This window comes from Aotus nancymaae, unplaced genomic scaffold (assembly GCF_030222135.1).
Source record: "Aotus nancymaae isolate 86718 unplaced genomic scaffold, 86718_ANA_hifiasm-v0.15.2.pri h1tg000059l, whole genome shotgun sequence".
Lineage (NCBI taxonomy): Eukaryota > Metazoa > Chordata > Mammalia > Primates > Aotidae > Aotus > Aotus nancymaae.
Window position 1 is genome coordinate 5014317 of NW_026988473.1, and position 22069 is coordinate 5036385.

The 22069-nt window shown below is 51.3% G+C and overlaps 1 protein-coding gene across 1 annotated transcript; it reads left to right on the plus strand.

The window, feature by feature from the left end:
* Positions 1–15137: 15137 nt before the first annotated feature.
* Positions 15138–21873, plus strand: MEN1 (menin 1). Its single transcript, XM_012463044.3, has 10 exons — positions 15138–15149; positions 15538–16006; positions 17255–17463; positions 17674–17802; positions 18131–18171; positions 18252–18339; positions 18984–19120; positions 19597–19732; positions 20167–20331; positions 20542–21873. Exons 2-10 carry the CDS (start codon positions 15562–15564, stop codon positions 21022–21024), a joined length of 1833 nt encoding a protein of 610 aa, XP_012318467.2. The 5' UTR covers positions 15138–15149; positions 15538–15561; the 3' UTR covers positions 21025–21873.
* The last annotated feature ends 196 nt before the right edge of the window (positions 21874–22069 follow it).

A 22069-nucleotide genomic window follows, 5' to 3' on the forward strand; every position in this document is an offset into this window, starting at 1 on the left:
GGCCGAAGGCTATGCTCTGAGGCTTATGGCGGGCCCTAAAGCTAGGGGAAAGTACTGGAAAGAGACTGGGAGTCACTGTGTGGCTGGGAATGGGGATTGGAGGGTGTCTGTGGAATTCTAGGGCCTGGTTAGGGGCCCAGGCATGAGGGTCAGATAGCCTGGATTCTGGTCTAGCTATGCAGCCACTGGCAAGGTACCTGACCTCAGTTTCTGCATCTTTAAATGGGAATCAAAAAACTTAGGGCTGGGCGTGGTAGCTCAAGGCTGTGATCTCAGCACTTAGGGAGGATCACTTGAGGTCAGGCGTTCAAGACCAGCCTGGCCAACATGGTGAAACCCCATCTCTACTAAAAATACAAAAATTAGCTGGGCGTGGTGGCACGCTACTTCCAGCTACTCAGGAGGCTGAGGCAGGAGAATGGCTTAAACCCAGGAGGCAGAGGTTGTGGTAAGCTGAGATCACCCCACTGCGCTCCAGTCTGGGCAATAGAGTGAGGCTCTGTCTCAGAAAAATAAATAAAACTTATCACAGGCTGGGAGAGGTGGCTCACACCTATAATCTTAGCACTTTGGGAGATTGAGGTGGGAGGATCTCTTGAGGCCAGGAGTTTGAGGCTGTAATGAGCTATGCTTGCACCACTGCACTCCAGCCTGGGTGACAGGGAAAGACCCTGTCGCACAAAAAAAAAAAAAAAAAAAATCTCATGGGAGGTTCTGGTGAGACTGGTGAGATCATGATGGAAAATGCCTGGGGCCCACTCAGGAAATATTTCTTCAGCCTACTGAGGTGCAAAGACTCAAAAAGCCCTGTGCAGAGATACTCAGGCCTTTGGCAAGCTGAGACCTGAAGCTGTCCCTCACTAAACTGGAGAAACAGCTGCTTCCTAGCACCCAGCAATAATTCAGCCAGAAGACTTTCAGATTTACAAATTTTTACATTAAAAAAAAAAATTAAGGCCGGGCGCGGTGGGTCAAGCCTGTAATCCCAGCACTTTGGGAGGCCGAGGCGGGTGGATCAAGAGGTCAAGAGATCGAGACCATCCTGGTCAACATGGTGAAACCCCGTCTCTACTAATACAAAAAATTAGCTGGGCACGGTGGCGCTTGCCTGTAATCCCAGCTACTCAGGAGGCTGAGGCAGGAGAATTGCCTGAACCCAGGAAGCGGAGGTTGCGGTGAGCCGAGATCGCGCCATTGCACTCCAGCCTGGGTAACAAGAGTGAAACTCCGTCTCAAAAAAAAAAAAAAAAAAATTAATTTTCTCCCAATATTTTATGTTAACAAATTTCAAACCTATAGAAAGAATATGAACTCTGGCCAGGCACTGTGGCTCACGCCTGTAATCCCAGCACTTTGGGAGGCTGAGGTGCGTGGATCACCTGAGGTTGGGAGTTCAACACCAGCCTAGCCAACATGGTGAAACCTCATTGCTACTAAAAATACAAAAATTAGCCAGGCGTGGTGGTGCGCACTTGTAATCCCAGCTACTCAGAAAGCTGAAGCAGGAGAATCACTTGAACCAGGGAAGCGGAGGTTCCAGTGAGCTGAGATCGTGCCAGCCTGGGCAACAGAGTGAAACTCCATCTCAAAAAAAAAAAAAAAAAAAAAAAAAGCCGGGTGCAGTGGCTCACGCCTGTAATCTCAGCACTTAGACAGGTTGAGATGGGTGGATCACCTGAGTTCAGGAGTTCAAGACCAGCCTGGCCAACACAGTGAAACACTGTTTCTACTAAAAATACAAAAAAATTAGCCGGGCATGGTGGCAGGCACCTGTAATCCCAGCTACTTGGGAGGCTGAAGCAGGAGAATGGCTTGAACCCAGGAGGCGGAGGTTGCAGTGAGCCACTACAGCCTGGGCAACAGTGATACTCCATCTTAAAAAAACAAAAAGAATATGAACTCCATATACTCTTCCCCTAGATCCACCAATAAACATTTTGCTGCTGTTTCTTTCTACCTATCTATATAGCATATATTTTGCTAAACCATTGAAAGTAAGTTGCAGACATCTTGAACTTCACATCTAAATACTTCAGCAAGCATGTTTTAAGAATAAGAAGCCAGACCTGGAGCAGTGGCTCACAACTGTAATCCCAATACTTTGAGAGGCTGAGGTGGGAGGATTGCTTGAGCCCATAATTTGAGAGCAGCCTAAGCAATATAGTGAAACCCTGTCTCTATAAAAAATAAAAAATTTGCCAAGACAATTAATTTCTGTTGTTTAAGTCACCCACTTTGTGGTGCAATTTTGTCAAAAATGTGGCACTTTGGGAGGCTGAGGTGGGGGGATCACTTAAGGCCAGGAATTTGAGACCAGCCTGCACCACATGGCGTGACCCTGTTGCCTAACATGGTTCTGTCACCCAGGCTGGAGTGCAGTGGTGCAATCATAGTTCATTGTAGTTTTGAATTACTGGGCTCAAGTGATCATCCTGCCTCAGCATCCCAACTAGCTGGGATTACAGGCCCATGCCTGGTGGCTTCTTTTTGTTTTTTTTTTGTTTTGTTTTTTTTGTTTTTGTTTTTTTTTTTGAGACGGAGTTTCGCTCTTGTTACCCAGGCTGGAGTGCAATGGCGCGATCTCAGCTCACCGCAACCTCCGCCTCCTGGGTTCAGGCAATTCTCCTGCCTCAGCCTCCCGAGTAGCTGGGATTAGAGGCATGCGCCACCATGCCCAGCTAATTTTTTGTATTTTTAGTAGAGACGGGGTTTCACCATGTTGACCAGGATGGTCTCGATCTCTTGACCTCTTGATCCACCCACCTTGGCCTCCCAAAGTGCTGGGATTACAGGCGTGAGCCACCGCGCCCGGCCCTGTTTTGTTTTTTTTTGTAGAGATAAGGTCTTATTACGTTGCCCAGGTTGGTCTTGAACTCCTGGCTTCAAGTGACCCTCTGGCCCTGGCCTCCCAAAAGTGCTGGGACTACAGGGGTGAGTCACTGCACCTGATCTAGATTAAACTTTTTATTTATTTGTTTGTTTATTTTTCCATGCCCCAAGATTAAACTTTTTTTTTTTTTTTTTTTTTTTTAGATGGAGATTTGCTCTTGTTAACCAGGCTGGAGTGCAATGGCGTGATCTCGGCTCACCGCAACCTCCGCCTCCTGGGTTCAAGCAATTCTCCTGCCTCAGCCTCCCGAGTAGCTGGGATTACAGGCATGCGCCACCATGCCCAGCTAATTTTTTGTATTTTTAGTAGAGACGGGGTTTCACCATGTTGACCAGGATGGTCTCGATCTCTTGACCTCGTGATCCACCCGCCTCAGCCTCCCAAAGTGCTGGGATTACAGGTGTGAGCCACCGCGCCCGGCCAATTAAACTTTTTAAGGTAAGAATATTACTTAGCTAGTGTTATTTTAAATTAATTTTAATTACAACAATACACAAAACTTTTTGTAAAAGAAATTAGGGGGTGAGGCGCAGTGGCTCACGCCTGTAATCCCAGCACTTTGGAAGGCCAAAGCCGGAAGATCACGAGGTCAGGAATTCGAGACCAGCCTGGCCAACATGATGAAACCCTGTCTCTACTAAAAATACAAAAATTAGTCACGCTTGGTGTCATGCGCCTGTAGTCCCAGCTACTTGGGAGGCTAAGACAGGAGAATCACTTGAACCTGGGAGGCAGAGGTTGCAGTGAACCGAAATTGCACCCCTGCCTGCCACTGCACTCCTGCCTGGGACAGATCAAGACTCTGTCTCAAAAAAGAAAAAGAAATTAGGGGCTCAATTCCCCACTGACTCCCTCCCCTCTGCCCATGAGATTACTTGCTGTTAGCTTGTTCCACACATACCCGTATCGGCAATGTCTAGAGGGCCTGCCCTGCGAGGGCCTCCTTGCCTCTAGCTGGGCCCCCCGGCCCCCAGCCAACCTTGAGAGCCTCAGAAGTGGTCCTGCCCTTTCTTGCTGTGGGTTAGTCTCACCACAGGAGGCTCAGGTATCCCAGCTTCTGCACAGCTCTGGCCATCCCCTTTTCTGACCCTATTTCCACCCCTCTCCAGCTCTTGGCAGATGTCCTCTGTCCCCTCTGGAGGTGATGGTCCATCGCTAGCAAAATCTCCTGGTCTTCACCACCTTCTCCAAACAGTTCCTATTCCTCCTGCTCTAGCAGAAACCCTGGACCTCTAAGGTCCCCACCAGTCCCGTCTCCCGCGTAGCCCCCGCAGACTTTCCTACACCCCTCCTGCCATGGGCCTGGAGGAGTTGGGGTAGGCATCCTCCATAATCCTCATCACTCATAGACATTCTGCTCCCTCCTCTTTTCTTTCTTTTTTCTTTTTTTCTGTCCAAGATAGTACTTCACCTCCTCCTTTCAAACACTCAGGTTGGAATTCCAATTATCCTCTGACACCCACTTGGTTTCTGACAGCTCCCAACCCATGATGGCTCAGTTCTAGGTAATTTAATTCCTGACCTGCCATCACTCCAACCTACTTCTGTCTTAATTCTTTTTTTTTTTTTTTTTTTTGAGACAGAGTTTCGCTCTTGTTACCCAGGCTGGAGTGTAATGACGCGATCTCGGCTCACTGCAACCTCCACCTCCTGGGTTCAAGCACTTCTCCTGCCTTAGCCTCCCGAGTAGCTGAGACTACAGGCGAGCGCCACCATGCCCAGCTAATTTTTTGCATTTTTAGTAGAGACGGGGTTTCACTATGTTGACCAGGATGGTCTCGATCTCTTGACCTCTTGATCCACCCACCTTGGCCTCCCATAGTGCTGGGATTATAGGCGTGAGTCACCGCGCCCGGCCTATTCTTAGACATGTTCATATCCACGCTGAGCCTCCCAGTTCCTTGAAGCCCTCTTCCCCCCAGATCTTGTCGTCTGTCCTACCTTAGCCACTTACTCCCACAATCATACTGGAAAGCCACACTGTCCTGTACAGGAGCAACCAGGCACATACTGCCATGGAGCACCACATCTATCCCCAACTGAGACATGCTGTGAGTCCAAAGCACATACCAGAATTGTAAATTATCATTAATAACTGTTATTATTTTATTTTATGTATTTATTTATGTATATATTTTGAGATGCCATCTTGCTCTGTTGCCCAGGCTGGAGTGCAGTGGTGTGATCTCGGCTGACTGCATCCTCTACCTCCTGGGTTCAAGCGATTCTCCTGCCTCAGCCTCCTGAGTAGCTAGGATTACTGGCACACGCTACCATGCCCAGCTAATTTTTTTTGTATTTTTAGTAGAGACAGGGTTTCACAATGTTGGCCAGGCTGGTCTTGAACTCCTGACCTCAAGTGATCCACCCACCTAACCCTCCCAAAGGGCTGGGTTTACAGGCATGAGCCACTGCACCGGGCAATAATTTTTATATTGATTTCAAATTGAAATTGCATTTTCAGATATATTGGATTAAACAAGATATAGGATTACTAATTCCACCTCATCTTCTTTTAATTTTTTTTTTTTTTTTTGAGACAGGGTGTTGTTCTGTCACCCAGGCTGGAGTGCAGTGCCATGATCTTGGTGTAAGGCCGGTCGCCTCACTGGGAGCTCGGACATGCCCACCCCCCTCCGTGCCTACGTCATCATCCCACGCCCACCTCTGCACTGGGCACTAGGCTCTGCACTCAGCACCTAGCCAGCCGTTGAAGAATCCCGCCAAAATTTAAAAGAAGCCCCGCCAAAACCTGCCCAATAGCATTTTGCATCCCGCTTACCTGCCAATGGCAGCTTGCCCCGCCCACGCCCTGCTATCCCACAACCAATCAAGACGCGTCCACTCCCCATAAAACCCCACGTCTGAGAGGAGTCAAGCACGACCTCTCCGGCCCTTCCTGTCGGACAGCAGAACCTCGCCCGGGAGCTTAATAAATTCGCATTCAATCTTCTTGAGCTGGCCTCAGTTTCCTCATTTTAAACTTGGCAATAACCCTTACACACGGCTCACTGCAACCTCTGCCTCCCGGATTCAAGCGATTCTCCTGCCTCAGCATCCTGAGTAGCTGGGACTACAGGCACGCACCACCAGCTAAATTTTTGGGTTTTTTTTGTATTTTTAGTAGAGATGGAGTTTCACCCTGTTGGCCAGGCTGGTCTCAAACTCCTGACCTAAGGTGATCCACCCACCTCGGCCTCCTAAAGTGCTGGGATTACAGACATGAGCTACTGCGCCCGGCCACACATCCTACTTTCTAACCAACACCCTTCTCTTTCCAGCCCACTCTAGCACCCAAATCCAATTGACTGTTGACCCCACGGGAACCTACAATCCATTGATATTACTACACATTTGCTGTCCCTCACCCTTCTCGTGTCCTTACATGCCTCCTCACCCAGGCTACATTCCAGGTCAATCATTAATAATCACTGCTTTGGCTGGATGCAGTGGCTCATGCCTGGAATCCCGGCACTTTGGGAGGCCAAAGTGGATGGATCACCTGAAGTCAGCAGTTTGACACCAGCCTGACCAACATGGGGAAACCCCGTCTCTACTAAAAATACAAAAATTAGCTGGGCGTGGTGGTGTGCCGCTGTAATCCCACCCACTCGGGAGGCTGAGGCAGGAGAATCGCTTGAACCCAGGAGGCGGAGGTTGCAATGAGCTGAGATTGCACTACCGCACTACCAGCCTGGGAGACAGAGAAAGACTCGTCGTGAAAACAAACAAATAATAAACAAACACAAGCAAAAATCACTGCTTTGCATGCATGTATTTCTTTAACAAATATTTGTTAAACACCTACTATGTGCCAGACACTGTTCTAGGCACAGGGGCCACATCAGTGAACACAGCAGACACATTTCCTGTCCTGTAGAGCTTATCTTCTGGCAGTAGTTGACAAACAATAAATAAATCAGGCTGGGCATGGTGACTCATGCCTAATCCCAGCACTTTGGGAGGCTGACGTGGGAGGACTGCCTTGAGCCCAGGAGGTCAAAGCTGCAGTGAGCCATGATTGCACCACTGCACACCAGCCTGGGCAACAGAGCGAGACCCTGTCTCAAAACAGAGAAACCAAGTGGTTATATCACATGTTAGAATAGTGGTTCTCAACCTGGGGCTATTTTGGCAGCCCCAGGGACATTTGACAACATCTGGAGACATTTTTAGTTGTCCCCACTGTGGGAGCAGAATGGGGCATCCAGTGGATAGAAACCACAGATGCTGCTCGTCATGCTACAATGCACAGGACAGTCCCAATCACAGAGAATTACCCAGTGTCAAGTGTCAACAGTGCCTCCTTCGAGAACCCCTGTCTACAAGGTGTTAATGCTTTAAAAAAAAAAAAAAGTCGGGTGAGGTGACTCACGCCTGTAATCCCAGCACTTTGGGAGGCTGAGGCAGGCGGATTGTGAGGTCAGGAGATCCAGACCATCCTGACCATGGTGAAACCTTGTCTCTACTAAAAATACAAAAAATTAGCCAGGCATGGTGGCATGCGCCTGTAGTCCCAGCTACTCAGGAGGCTGAGGCAGTGGAATTGCTTGAACCCAGGAGACGGAGGTTGCAGTGAGCCAAGATCTCACCACTGTACTCCAGCCTGGGCAAGACTCTGTCTCAAAAAAAAAAAAAAAAAAAGTAGAGCAGGCCAGCTGCTGTGGCTCATGCCTGTAATCCCAGCACTTTGGGAGGCCTAGGTAAGTGGATCACCTGAGGTCAGAAGTTCAAGAGCAGCCTGGCCAATATAGTGAAACCCCGTCTCTCTTAAAAATACAAAAATTTACCGGGCATGGTGGCAGATGCCTGTAATCCCAGCTACTTGGGAAGCTGAGGCAGGAGAATCACTTGAACTAGGAGGCAGATGTCATAGTGAGCCAAGATCAAGCCACTGCACTCTAGCCTGGGCGACAGAGTGAGACTCTGCTTCAGAAAAACAAAACAAAACAAACCCAGAAAATGTAAAGCAGGGTTGAGCGATGGTAAGAGGAATTTCAAGTGGAGGTGTGATTTTAAGTAGAATGGTCAGGTCTGTGCCAGCCTTTTTTTTTTTTTTTTTTTTTTTTAATAGAGCTGGGGTTTCACCATGTTGGCCAGGCTGGCCTTGAACTCCTGACCTCATGATCCACCCATCTCGGCCTCCCAAAGTTCTGGGATTACAGGCGTGAGCCACCGCGCCCGGCCTGTGCCAGCCTTTTTGAGGTGACGTTTGAAAATGCGGTGAAGGTGGGGAGCCTGGTAGACATCTGGGGAGGAGATGGTAACCCACTGGGCTTCCTATTTCGCTAAGAAAATCTAGGAACCCACCACATATGCCCAGGTACCAGGTCTGCTTTCCAGTCCTTGCAGATGAACTGCCTGTGCTCCTAGCAAAGGCAAAACCTCCCACTCGGAAATGCATTCCTGCTCTCACCTGTCCAAAGCCACCGCTCCCACAACTCTCTTATTAACCAGCAATAATCTTTTGACACCCCCTTTTCTCCAGGTATTTAATGCTATGTCATTTCTCTCCCTTCCTTTGCTGCAAAGATCCCCAGAGACTTGTGTGTTATCAGTATCCAATTTCTTTCCTCCCATTTGTCCTGAGCCCAAGCCTGCCAGACTTTTGCTCCCAAAGTGCTCTTATTAAGGTCACTAGGGATTTGCTCAGAGCTAAATCCACGGTTAATTGTCAGTCCCCAACTTGCTTGACGTGTCAGCAGCATCTGACACTGTTGATCATACCCAATACTCGGTCTTATGGTTTAGGACACCAGCTGTTCTTCTGGTTCTCCTGTCTCTCGGGCTGATCCTTCTCAGACTCATTTGCTGGTTCCTCCTGGTTTCCCAAGCTCTAAAGACAGGAGTACCCCAGAACTCAGTCTTTGGTGAGTTCATCTCATCCATCTTTAAATACTACCTGTGTGCCAGTGAGTCCCAAATTTCTTTTTCTTTTCTTTTCTTTCTTTCTTTTTCTTTTTTTGAGTCAGAGTCTTGCTCTGTTATCCAGGCTGCCATGCAGTGGTGCATTCTGGGCTCACTGCAACCTCTGCCTCCCAGGTTCAAGTGATTCTCCTGCCTCAGACTCCTGAGCAGCTGGGATTATAGGCACCCGCCACCACACCCAGCTAAATTTTGTTTGTTTGTTTATTTGTTGAATCTTGCTCTGTTGCCCAGGCTGGAGTGCAGTGACTTGATCTCAGCACACTGCAACCTCTGCCTCCCAGGTTCAAGCAATTCTCCTTCTCAGCCTCCCAAGTAGCTGGGATTACAGGCACATGCCACCATGCCCAGCTGATTTTTTTTCTTTTTTTTGTATTTTCAGTAGAGACAGGTTTTCACCATCTTGGCCAGGCTGGTGTTGAACCCCGACCTCGTGATTGATCCACCTGCCTCGGCCTCCCAAAGTGCTGGGATTACAGACGTGAGCCACCGCACCCGAACTTTTTTTTTTTTGATATGGAGTCTTGCCCCAGGCTGGAGCACAGTGGCACCATCTTGGCTCACTGTAACCTCCAGCTTCCGGTTTCAAGGGATTCTCCTGCCTCAGCCTCCTGAATAGCTGGGATTATAGGCACCCACTACCACGCCCAGCTGATTTTTGTATTTTAGTAGTGATTGGGTTTCACTCTGTTGGCCAGGCTGTTCTTGAACTCCTGACCTTGTGATCCACCCACCTCAGCCTCCCAAAGTGCTAGGATTACAGGCATGAGCCACTGTGCCTGGCCTAAATTTTGTATTTTTAATGAAGACAGTTTCACCATGTTGGCCAGGCTGGTCTCAAACTCCTGACCTCAAGTGATCCACCCATCTCACCCTCCAAAGTGCTGGGATTACAGACGTGAGCCACCACATCCAACCAAGTCCCAGATTTCTATCTAGCCCAGATCTGCCTGAACCCTGAACTCCTGTATCTAGCTGCTGACTCAGTGTCTCCACTCAGATATCCAGGAGGCAGCGCAAACTTGATGCCTTCTGGGCCGGGTTTGGTGATTCACTCCAGCACGATGGATACAGCAAGACTCCATCTCAAAAAAACAAAAACAAAAAACAAACTTGATGCAGAGTTGAGGGACGGTTAGAGGAATTTTGATGCAAATCCAAGCTCCTGTGTGAGTGGTTCAGCCTTTGCTAGGAGCATAGACAGTTTATCCAAAACAACTAGACAGAAGGCCAAGTTCAAGGACACCTTGGAGCGCTCCTTGACTGTCATTCATTCTGTCAGCAAATCCAATCAGCTCTATCATCAGAGTATGTCTAGAATCTGGTCAGTTTTCACTCCTGCAATCCTACCACCCTGGACAGAGTTTCACTCTGTCACCCAGGCTGGAGTGCAGTGGCACAATCTTGGCTCACTGCAACCTCTACCTCCCAGGGTCAAGCGATTCTCCTGCCTCAGCCTTCTGAGTAGCTGAGATTACAGGCGCGTGCCACCACGCCTGGCTAATTTTTGTACTTTTAGTAGAGACGGGGGTTTCACCATGTTGGTCAAGCTGGTCTCGAACTCCTTACCTCGTGATTAATCGCCCTCCTAAAATGCCGGGATTACAGGCGGGAGCCATCACGCCCGGCCTGTCTGTGTCATCCTTCTAGACTCTCCAGTGCCACCTCACCCCTAAAACCTGTTTTCCACAGAGTAAAATCCGAGCTTCTACGCCGCTGACAAGGCCTGACCTGACCTTGCAGAACATCATCGCCCGCTCCCATCTCCTGCTGCTTTCCCCTGTTCAGGACACCCCAACCACGCTGGCCTTCTACCGTCCTTGAACTTGCCAGGCACACTCTTGTTTGAGGCCTTGACACTTGCTTTTCTATGTGTCCAGGACCGAGTCTCGCTTGGTTGCCCGGGCTGGAGTGCAGTGGCACAATCTTGGCTCACTGCAACCTCTGCCTCCCTGGTTCAAGTGATTTTTCTGCCTCAGCCTCTCAAGTAGCTGGGATTACAGGTGTGTGCCACCATGCCAGCTAATTTTGTATTTTTAGTAGAGATGGGGTTTTGCCATGTTGGCCAAGCTGGCCTTGAAATCCTGACCTTAGGTGATCCACCCACTTCGGCCTCCCAAAGTGCTGGGATTATAAGCGTGAGCCACTGCACCCGGCCCAAATGTTCTTCTTCCAGATATCCAAAATGGTTGTTTTTCCTTCTCCATGTTTTCACTCAAATTCCTTTTTCTCAGTGAGGCCTTCTCCAGCCTCTTTTCTGAAATTGCAACTTCCTTGGTACTCTTATCCTTCTTTGCTTTATTTTTTTTTCCTTATAAATGATTATTTTCAGGCTGAGCATGATGGCTCACACCTGTAATTCCAGCACTTTGGGAGGCAGAGGCAGGTGGATCACAAGGTCAGGAATTCGAGACCAGCCTGGGCGGCATGGTGAAACCCCATCTCTACTAAAAAAAATTACAAAAATTAGCTAGGTGTGGTGGTGGGTGCCTGTAATCCCAGCTACTTGGGAGGCTGAGGCAGGAGAATCATTTGAACCCGGGAAGCGGAGGTTGCAGTGAGCCGAGACCATGCCATTGCACTCCAGCCTGGGTGACAGAGCAAGACTCTGTCTCAAAATAAATAAATAAATAAAAGATACAACAATGACTACTTCCTAATATATTACACATTACATTTATTTATTGTACATCTTATTTGTGTGCCTACTCCACTAAATATAACTTTGCTCTCAATTCAGGCAGTGGCCTTTTTAAAAAAAACCTTAAAAATTATTTATTTTGAGACAGGGTCTTACTTTGTCACTCAGCCTGGCATGGAGTGGCATGATCTTGGCTCACTGCAACCTCTGCCACCCAGGCTCAATCGATCCTCTCGACTCAGCCTTCTGAGTAGCTGGGACTACAGGCATATGCTAACATACCCAGCTAATATTTTGATTTTTTTGTGGAAATGAGGTCTCACTATGTTACCCAGGCTGGTCTCAAACTCCTGAGCTCAAGGTATCATTCCACCTCAGCCTCCAGAGTAGCTGGGACCACAGGCACACACCACCACACCCAGATAAAAAAACTTTTTTTTCTTGCTCTGTCACCTAGGCTGAAATGCAGTGGCACCATCTCGGTTCACTGCAACCTCCACCTCCTGAGTTCAAGCAGTTCTCCTGCCTCAGCCTCCCAGATAGGTGGAATTATAGGCACCTGCCACCACACCCAGCTAATTTTTGTATTTTTTAGTAGACATGGGGTTTCACTACGTTGGCCAAGCTAGTCTCGAACTTCTGATCTTAAGTGATCTGCCGACCTTGGCCTCCCAAAGTGCTGGGATTACAGGCGTGAGCAACCGTGCCTGGTCTGGTTTTTGTTTTTGTTGTTTTTAGAGACAGGATCTCACTGTTTACTCATGCTGGAATGCAGTGGTGCGATCACAGCTCACTGCAGCCTCGAACTCCTGCCTCAGCTTCCTGTAGCTGGGACTACATGGTACACACCACTGTGCCTGGGTAATTTAAAACAAAAAAATTTTTTTTGTAGAGACAGGGTCTTGCTTTGTCGCTCAGGCTTGTCTGGAACTTTTGGCCTCAAGCAGTCTTCCTGCCTCAGCATGTCAAAACCCTGGGATTACAGATGTGAGCCACTGCACTCAGCCATGACTGTTTTTAAAACACAAAGTGGCTTACACCAGTAATGTCAGCACTTTGGGAGGCCAAGGCAGTTTGATCGCCTAAGGCCAGGTGTTCAAGACCAGCCTGGCCATCCTGGTGAAACCCCATCTTTACTGAAAACACAAAAATTAGTCATGTGTGGTGGTGGTGCCTGTAACCCCAGCTACTCGGGAGGCTGAGGCAGGAGAATCACTTAAACCTGGGAGGCAGAGGTTGCAGTGAGCCAAGATAATGCCATTGCACTCCAGCCTGGGCGACAGAGCGAGAGTCTGTCTCAATAAGTAAAATAAAATGAAATAAAACACAAAATCCCATATTCCCAAGTAGCCTCGGTTCTGGGCTAACTGGGAAGGTTGGTTACCCTGTTTACTAGCTTTTCTTTTTCTTTTTTTGAGACTGAGTTTCTCTCTTGTTGCCCAGGCTGGAGTGCAATGGTGCAATCTCGGCTCACTGAAACCTCTGCCTCCCAGGTTCAAATGATTCTCCTGCCTCAGCCTCCCGAGTGGCTGGGATTACAGGCATATGCCACCACTCCCGGATAATTTTTGTATTTTTAGTAGAGACAAGGTTTCACCGTGTTGGCCAGGCTGGTGTTGAACTTCTGACCTCAGATGATTCACCCACCTCGGCCTCCCAAATTTCTGGGATTACAGGTGTGAGCCAGTTCGCCTGGCCTGTTTACTAGTTTTTCTACTGATGTCCTTTTTCTGTTCCAGGATTCCATCAAAAACACCACATTACATTTAGTTGTTCTGTTTCCTTAGTTTCTCATTTACAATGATTTGTGGGTCCTTCCTTATCTTTCATGACCTTGACTCTTTTGATTTTTTTGGTTTTTGCTTTTTTTTTTTTTTGGTGGGGTCTCACTTTGTTGCCCAGGCTGGAGTGCACTGGCGTGACCATGGCTCACTGCAGTCTTGACCTCCTGGGCTCACGTGATCCTCCTGCCTCAGCCTTCTGAGTAGCTGGGACTACAAGTGTGCACCACCACACCCAGTCAATTTTTTGTATTTTAGAGATGGGGTCTCCCTATGTTGCCCAGCTGGTCTTGAACTCCTGGCCGCAAGCAGTCCTCCTGCTTCAGCTTCCCAAAGTGTTGTAATTACAGGTATGAGTCTGGTATGAACTTGATACTATTGAGATATACTCATCAAGTATTTTGTAGAATGTCCCTCAACTCTGTTTTGCCAGATGTTTTCTCATGATTAGAGGAGGGTTATGAATTTTGAGGAAAATCCAGAGAGGTGAAGAGGTAAAGTAGGGCAGAAATTTAATCTGTTTTATTTACTGCTGTATACTCAGTGTCGGGAACTTGGCCCATTGTGAGTACCAAAAATATGCTTTTTGAATGAATAAGTGAATAAATGAGTGACGGTGGAAATTTAGTATTGTTTTAAAGTGTTGTTGATATAGGCCAGGTGCAGTGGCTCACACCTGTAATCCCAGCACTTTGGGAGGCCAAGGTAGGAGGATCATTTGAGGTCAGGAGTTAGAGACCAGCCTGACCAATATGGTGAAACACTTGTCTCTACTCAATATACAAAAATTAGCCGAGCATGGTGGCCGGCGCCTGTAATCCCAGCTACTTGGATGGGTGAGGCAGGAGAATCGCTTGAACTCAGGAGGAGGAGGTTGCAGTGAGCTAAGATCGCACTACTGCACTCCAGCCTGGGCGACAGAGTGAGACTCTGTCTCAAAACAAACAAATAACTACTCTTTGGCCAGGGTACGGCGGCTCTCGCCTGTAATCCTAGCATTTTGGGAGGCCGAATTCCTTGAGCTCAGGAGTTCGAGACCAGCCTGGGAATCCCTGTCCTTACCAAAAGAAAGAAAGAAAGAAAGAAAGAAAGAAAAAATATATATATATGTGTGTGTGTGTGTGTGTGTGTGTGTGTGTGTGTGTTTTAATGTATATATATGCACACACAAAAAAATTAGGCGGGAGTGGTGGCATACGCCTTTGGTCCCAGCTACTGGGAGGCTGAGGCACGAGAATCGCTTGAGCCCGCAAAGTCAAGGCTGAAGTGAGCCGAAATCGCGCCACTGCACTCCAACCTGGGTGAAAGAGCAAGACGGTGTCTCAAAACAAACAAACAAAGAAACAAAAACTACTCTTGGCACGTGTTAGACTTTCTCGCGGGCAGAACTGGGAAAGGAGTGTCGGACACAGAGTAACATCTTTATATGTTAACAGACACTGATATTCAGCTAAAGCTGAACACATTTAGTCTCTGGCAGTGTTTAAAAGTATCCGTTTTCCTCACATCGTTTTTTAAATTTTTTTTCTGGGTCAAGCAACGCGATCGTTTTCCTGATAACTAGCCGACCGACTCGTGACAGCAGAACCCGCTGAGGCTCAGTGACCCCTACAAGTGCGCAGGTAGTGCCCCGGACTACGTTTCCCAGAAGGCACTGCGAACGCACTTCCTGCTTGGTCGACCTGAAGGAAGGACCAATCCCTGAGTGCCTCGGGAAGGAAGCGCCCGGAGCCGCGGGCCTAGCAATCCCAGAAGCCACCGCGCAGCGGCCAGGCATGCCACTATTTCCAGGCTCGGCGGGGGCAGTGCTGGGCCTAGACTCCACTTCCCGGCGGGTAGTGCGGCCCTAGGGGCGGGACTGCATGTCCCAGCAGGCTCCGGGCGGCGTGTGCCGCGGTGCCTTGTGTGGGATGTAAGCGGAGGTGGGCGCGGGAGACCGAGGCCAAGACTCTCCTTGGGGTTTGGGGGCTTGGCCTGGGTGCGCTTTCTGGACGGACTCTAGGGCCCCGGGGGGCACAGTCATAGAGAGGGAGCGGGGCGGCCATTGGGGATAATCGGCGGGGTCCTTGGGGCGCACCTCTTTGGGACCGGGGGTCCCGGAATTGTGGGGGACAAAAAGGCTCTGCAGCCTCCGCTGAGGGGTCTCACCGACAAAAGACGGGAAGCCGGTGAGCAGAGGCTGAAGAGGGCGGGGAAGCAGGGGAGCTGTGTGTGTGTCGCGGGGTAGAACCTTAGCGGAGCCTGGGAGGTGTCTCCCCGGCAGAACCTGCCCGACCCTCTCTCCCCCGGCTTGCCTGAAGGCCGCCGCCCACCCCCCCGCCGCCATGGGGCTGAAGGCCGCCCAGAAGACGCTGTTCCCGCTGCGTTCCATCGACGACGTGGTGCGCCTGTTTGCTGCCGAGTTGGGCCGAGAGGAGCCTGACCTGGTGCTCCTCTCCTTGGTGCTGGGCTTCGTGGAGCATTTTCTGGCTGTCAACCGCGTCATCCCCACCAACGTGCCCGAGCTTACCTTCCAGCCCAGCCCCACCACTGACCCTCCTGGCGGCCTCACCTACTTTCCCGTGGCCGACCTGTCCATCATCGCTGCCCTCTATGCCCGCTTCACCGCCCAGATCCGAGGTGCCGTCGACTTGTCCCTCTACCCTCGAGAGGGGGGTGTCTCCAGCCGTGAGCTGGTGAAGAAGGTCTCCGATGTCATATGGAACAGCCTCAGCCGCTCCTACTTCAAGGATCGGGCCCACATCCAGTCCCTCTTCAGCTTCATCACAGGTTGGAGCCCAGTAGGTGGGAATCTAATCCATGACCCACTTCTTCACAACTCTCCATGGTTTACAGAACCCTTTTGAGAACTGTAAGCCTTGTGAGGATGGGCAGGTTATTTTCCTCTTTGCAGTTGGGAAACTGAAGTCCAGAGAGGGGAAATTATGTGCCAAAATCACACACGGCATGGCAGGGCTGGAAGTGAACCCTGATCACTTGGCTCCAAATCATCAACCTCTCCTCTGCCCCCTCAGCACCTCCGCCCCTGCCATCGAACAGCCACAGGAGTCCTAAGCATGGGGCAGGGGGCGGCAGCAGATTTAGGGGGCAAGAAGATGAATTGGGCTGCATTTGAGGCAATTAAACAAAATAATAGCTCTAAAGATGTTTTTGTTTTTTGGGTTTTTTTTTTTTTCTGAGACAGGGTCTCACTCTGTCCCCCAGGCTGGAGTGCAGTGGTGTGATCATAGCTCACTGCAGCCTCAACTTCTCTGGGCTCAGAGATCCTCCTGCCTCAGCCTCTTGAGTAGCTGAGAGTACAGGCATGCACCACCACACCTGGCTAATTTTTGTATTTTTTTGTGGAGATGGAGTCTCACTATGTTGCCCAGACTGGTCTTGAACTCCTGGGCTCAAGTGATTTGCCTGCCTCAGCCTCCTAAAGTGCTGGGATCTTTGGGCCACTGCATCTGGTGGTCTATGAAAATGTTTTGAAACAGACCAGGGTCTTGAGACTCAGGGCTTGTAAAGAGCTTCTTTGCACCAAGCCCGGTTGACTGGCAGTCCCAACATGATGTGCCATATTGAGAAGGAATCAGAGGCTGCTTCTTGGCTTTGCAGGAAAAGAGTGCAGAAATAAATGAGAGTTATCCTTTGGTGGGTGTATAAAAAGAGAGTGTTGGCCAGTATCCTGTTTTTGCCATTCCTGTTTTAATGTATATTAAGTGCAGTAAAATGAAATCCTTAAATTCACAGAATATATAATAGAGTTGTAGAGAAAGAGAAGAGAGAGGGTCAAAGGCTGGGTCAGCTACAGGAGATCCAGAAATGTATCTTGTTGGAGATAGAGGGTGTAAACAGGGAGAGAAAGGCTTTCAACACGTGGAAGGAGAGGGATGGACGTTAGACAGGAGCATCTGAAGTTGGAGCACAGGCCCGGAAAGGGAGTGGGAGGGAGTGTGGCCCATCACTACCTGGCTCCCTTCCCTCATGCCAAAGCACAGAGGACCCTCTTTTCATTACCTCCCCCTTCTACAGGCACCAAATTGGACAGCTCCGGTGTGGCCTTTGCCGTGGTTGGGGCCTGCCAGGCCCTGGGTCTCCGGGATGTCCACCTCGCCCTGTCTGAGGATCATGCCTGGGTAGTGTTTGGGCCCAATGGGGAGCAGACAGCTGAGGTCACCTGGCATGGCAAGGGCAATGAGGACCGCAGGGGCCAGACTGTCAACGCCGGTGTGGCTGAGCGGGTATTGTCCCCTCCCCCCAACCTTGCCCCCTTCATACTCAGGTAGTCCAAGCCACCCAAGGGACTCTACTTTCTTAGGCCACTCCCCTTTCTTCCCATCACCACCCACATAGGAAGGGAAGACAGAAGAGCCCCTTTTCCTGGCTGTCATTCCCTGAAGCAGGCACAGGGTGAGCCATCCTGAGACATAATGGTCTTGTCCCCTCCCAAGAGCTGGCTGTACCTGAAAGGATCGTACATGCGCTGTGACCGCAAGATGGAGGTGGCATTCATGGTGTGTGCCATCAACCCTTCCATTGACCTGCACACCGACTCATTGGAGCTGCTGCAGCTGCAGCAGGTGAGGGCTGAGCCCAGGGGGCAGGACTGGGCTAGGCCAGAACTTGACCTGCTGTGGGATGCTGGGCAGGAGCACTTTCCCTACCTGAGCTTCAGCTTCCCTGCTTGGAAAATGGGTTAGTAATTCCTGGCCTGGCCTTTCCCAGGGCTCTTGGGAGAGTGGAATTGAGCTGTGAAATTGCTTTGACTCCTTTAAACGGCTGATCCCAGAATTTTGGCCTTTCTGCATGGTGGGTGGTCCCTGATGGTTCTGGCCCCCACCCTGCCTGATAGGCTAAGGACTCATTCTCCCTGTCCCGTAGCTTATAACTCTTTCCTTCGGCCCCTAGAAGCTGCTCTGGCTGCTCTATGACCTGGGACATCTGGAAAGGTTTGTAGAGGGAAGTGGCCAGGCTGGGCCTTGCAGGGCCAGGGGGCTAGCTGGCAGCCTGAACTATGATCCTTTCCTAGGTACCCCATGGCCTTAGGGAACCTGGCAGATCTGGAGGAGCTGGAGCGTACCCCTGGCCGGCCAGACCCACTCACCCTCTACCACAAGGTGAGGGCATCTAAAGAGGGTACAGAAGGGAGACCCCCAACCGTGACTGATGCCCCCTGCTTTCTGGGGTTCCCCTCATCTGGACAGATGAGAGAACTTTGTGTGTTGGGGGGTATTGCCCGTCCAGTCTCACTTTGTGTCGGTTATGTGCAGAATCAGTGCAGTCAGGGCTATCTGAGGGGTGTCCAGGGTTCCCAGCCTGGGAGTGGCAGGGCCTGCATTTGTCCCCTCAGCCCTGCCTTTTCTGCCACTCCTACTGTCCTTCCTGGAGTATAACAGAGGTCAAATGTAGTAGGAGCACTGAGGTGGGGTGTTTACTTGGTAGGTGTAGAGGGGACGAGGGCCGTTGGGCTGGGCTTGGAAGTCTTTGGTGTGTGTGTAGAAGAGTGTCTGGGAAAGAGAAGGGCCCTGAGCTCAGAGGGCAGGCCCCACCCCTACAGTCTGCCCCAGGCCTCGGCCAGCAGTCCTGCAGACCCAGGGAGGAGACCAGGTACAAGGACTGGCAGTGAGTGGAGGTGGGAGTGGAGATGGAGAGGACTCCCTGGGATCTTACTGTGGCCCCTTCTGGGTGTACCCTGATGGGGCATTTGTGCCAGCAGGGCAGCTGGGGCTGCCTCCCTGAGGATCCTCTGCCTCACTCCCAGGGCATTGCCTCAGCCAAAACCTACTATCGGGATGAACACATCTACCCCTACATGTACCTGGCTGGCTACCACTGTCGCAACCGCAATGTGCGCGAAGCTCTGCAGGCCTGGGCGGACACGGCCACTGTCATCCAGGAGTGAGGATCCCCTACTAGGGCCTGCATCCTGTCTTTTCTTCCCCTCCATCAATTTTCAACCTCCCTCATCCAGGACTGAGGCCTGGGTCCCAAGCCCCGTCCCCTTTCCTTCCAGTCCCTAGGCAGCAAGGCCACCATCACCCAGGAGGTAGGGACCCCTGATTAAGGCGTCACATTTTTCCCTCCCTCCTCTCTCCTCCCAATATTTTTTCTCAGAACAGTCTCAAATTTCCTCCCAATGTTTAACCACCATCATCTAGCAGTGGGACTTCTACCCTTGGCCCCATCCCCCCTCCTCATTCTTGCTCTAGGGTGACTCAGACAGCATCATTTTGCAGTGAGGACCCCACCTACTCCCCCAGCTCCTGGGGTGACCCAAGAAAAGAAACCTGAGCTCCATCCCCCACGAGGTCCCTGGGGCTACACCCCATGGTAAGGCCCCTTCAGACCCTACAGAGACCCTCCTGCTCTCACAGCTACAACTACTGCCGGGAAGACGAAGAGATCTACAAGGAGTTCTTCGAAGTAGCCAATGATGTCATCCCCAACCTGCTGAAGGAGGCAGCCAGCTTGCTGGAGGCGGGCGAGGAGCGGCCGGGGGAGCAGAGCCAGGTGAAAGGCTGGAGCACCAGCCTGTGTCCAGCCTCCCACCTGGGCAGGGCACCCTGCCACAGGCCATGGGGGCTGCATGTACCTGACTAGGAATGGCATGAGGAAGGGGTCCCCGAGCAGAGAGCTATGTTCCCTTTTGCTGTAGCTGAGGTCATGGGTCCACGGTGGATGGGGCTGAAGGTATTTTAGAGGTTTCTACCCTGTGCCTTCAGTTTCATGGCCAGAGTCCTTCCTACAGCTGAGGGGTAGGTGGTAAGGGATGGTGCCTTCTGGCTATAAATTGGCTTTATAAAAGGAAAGAGGTTCTAAGATTGTTCCTGACCTATGCTTACCTTTTCTGGAGCCAGGGGTCTTTGCCTAGGTGGGGGGCCTGGCCAGTGCCCTCTGCTAAGGGGTAAGAGACTGACCTGTGCCCTCCCTTCCCCCTTGTCCAGGGCACCCAGAGCCAAGGTTCTGCCCTCCAGGACCCTGAATGCTTTGCCCACCTGCTGCGATTCTACGACGGGATCTGCAAATGGGAAGAGGGCAGTCCCACGCCTGTGCTGCATGTGGGCTGGGCCACCTTCCTTGTGCAGTCCCTAGGCCGTTTTGAGGGACAGGTGAGGGACAGCTGCACAGAGGTCTGGGCACTACAGGTGGTGACGGCAGCCACAGGCTTGTCAGACTTTTCTGGCCCAGGGGCAGCATCTGCCCATCCCCTCGGGTGCAGATGAGACTGAGACCCCCTGGGTAGGATGGGATGGCCAGAGCAGAAGTTCCAGCCACTGGCCAGCAACCTTGCCCTCAGCTTGCTCTCCCCTTTGGCCCAGGTGCGGCAGAAGGTGCGCATAGTGAGCCGGGAGGCCGAGGCGGCCGAGGCAGAGGAGCCGTGGGGTGAGGAAGCCCGGGAAGGTCGGCGGCGGGGCCCACGGCGGGAGTCCAAGCCAGAGGAGCCCCCGCCGCCCAAGAAGCCAGCACTGGACAAGGGCCCAGGCGCCGGCCAGGGTGCAGTGTCAGGACCCCCCCGGAAACCCCCTGGGGCAGGCCCTGGCACAGCCCGAGGTCCTGAAGGTGGGAGCATGGCTCAGGCGCCAGCACCGGCAGCATCACCGCCACCGGAGGGTCCAGTGCTCACTTTCCAGAGTGAGAAGATGAAGGGCATGAAGGAGCTGCTGGTGGCCACCAAAATCAACTCAAGTGCCATCAAGCTGCAACTCACAGCGCAGTCGCAAGTGCAGATGAAGAAGCAGAAGGTGACCACCCCTAGTGACTACACTCTGTCTTTCCTCAAGCGGCAGCGCAAAGGCCTCTGAACTACTGGGGACTTTAGACCACTTGTGGGGACCCAGGCCCCACCCTTAGTCTCCCCACTCTGAGCCCATGCTGTGCCCCAGCCCAAGGGGGACAGGCCTCACCCCTACCTGAACCCAAGGCTCCAGGTCCTGAGTACGGTCTACATCAAACCACAATTTTCTGCAGCTCAGAACCCAGGGCCCTGCCCCAGTCGTTATAATATAGGTCTCTTCCCAGAATCCCAGCCCGCCAATGTAAACCTCACCCGGGGTCCTAGTTATCTTTAAAGGCCAAACCCCTGGGATTTTGGGCCTTTAAAGCCCCAAATCCAAGCTCCTCCTCAGAATGGAGCAGCTCACCTAGAGCCAGACCAACGTTACTCAGGGCTGCTCCGAGCTTGTAGGAGCTGAGGTTTCATCCTTAACCCAACGAGCACAGGTCCTGCCTCCAGCCCAGGAGCCTAGGACCCCACTCAGTCCCTAGGATTATATTTCCACACTTCAGAATTCATGTCTTGCGAAAACAAGCTCCCTACCCCCAAAGAACTTGAGTCCTGCCCTAGAATTTGGAAATCTAGCTTCCTCCTTCCTATCCCAAGTCTGGGACGCGAAACTCCGCCCCCAGCCCATGAGCATCCTGAGCCCCGCCTTCTTCCTGACCAAACTGGCCCCGGATCAGAACAGGACCACCCTTCCTACCCTCTGGGAACCTCCCAGAGGTCCAGCCCATCTCGGAGCATCCCGGAGGAAATCTGCAGAGGGTTGGGAGTGGGTGACAGGAGCCTGATCTCTTCCTGTTTTGTACATAGATTTATTTTTCAGTTTCAAGAAAGATGAATACATTTTGTTAAAAAAAAATACAAAGCGCAAGTCCATGTTTCATCTGGGAAATTGGGAATGGGGCGGGAGTGGAGCGCCCCCTCTTCCTTCTGCAGACCCTCTGGCTCCCAGGACTGCGCTCTCTACCTGTGGAGCGCCAGCAACGGTGGCGGCGGAAAGACATAGGCTCCGCCCGCGCCTCGGGGCTTCCCCGCATCGCTGAGGGCCCGTGCCGCGAGCGCCTCCT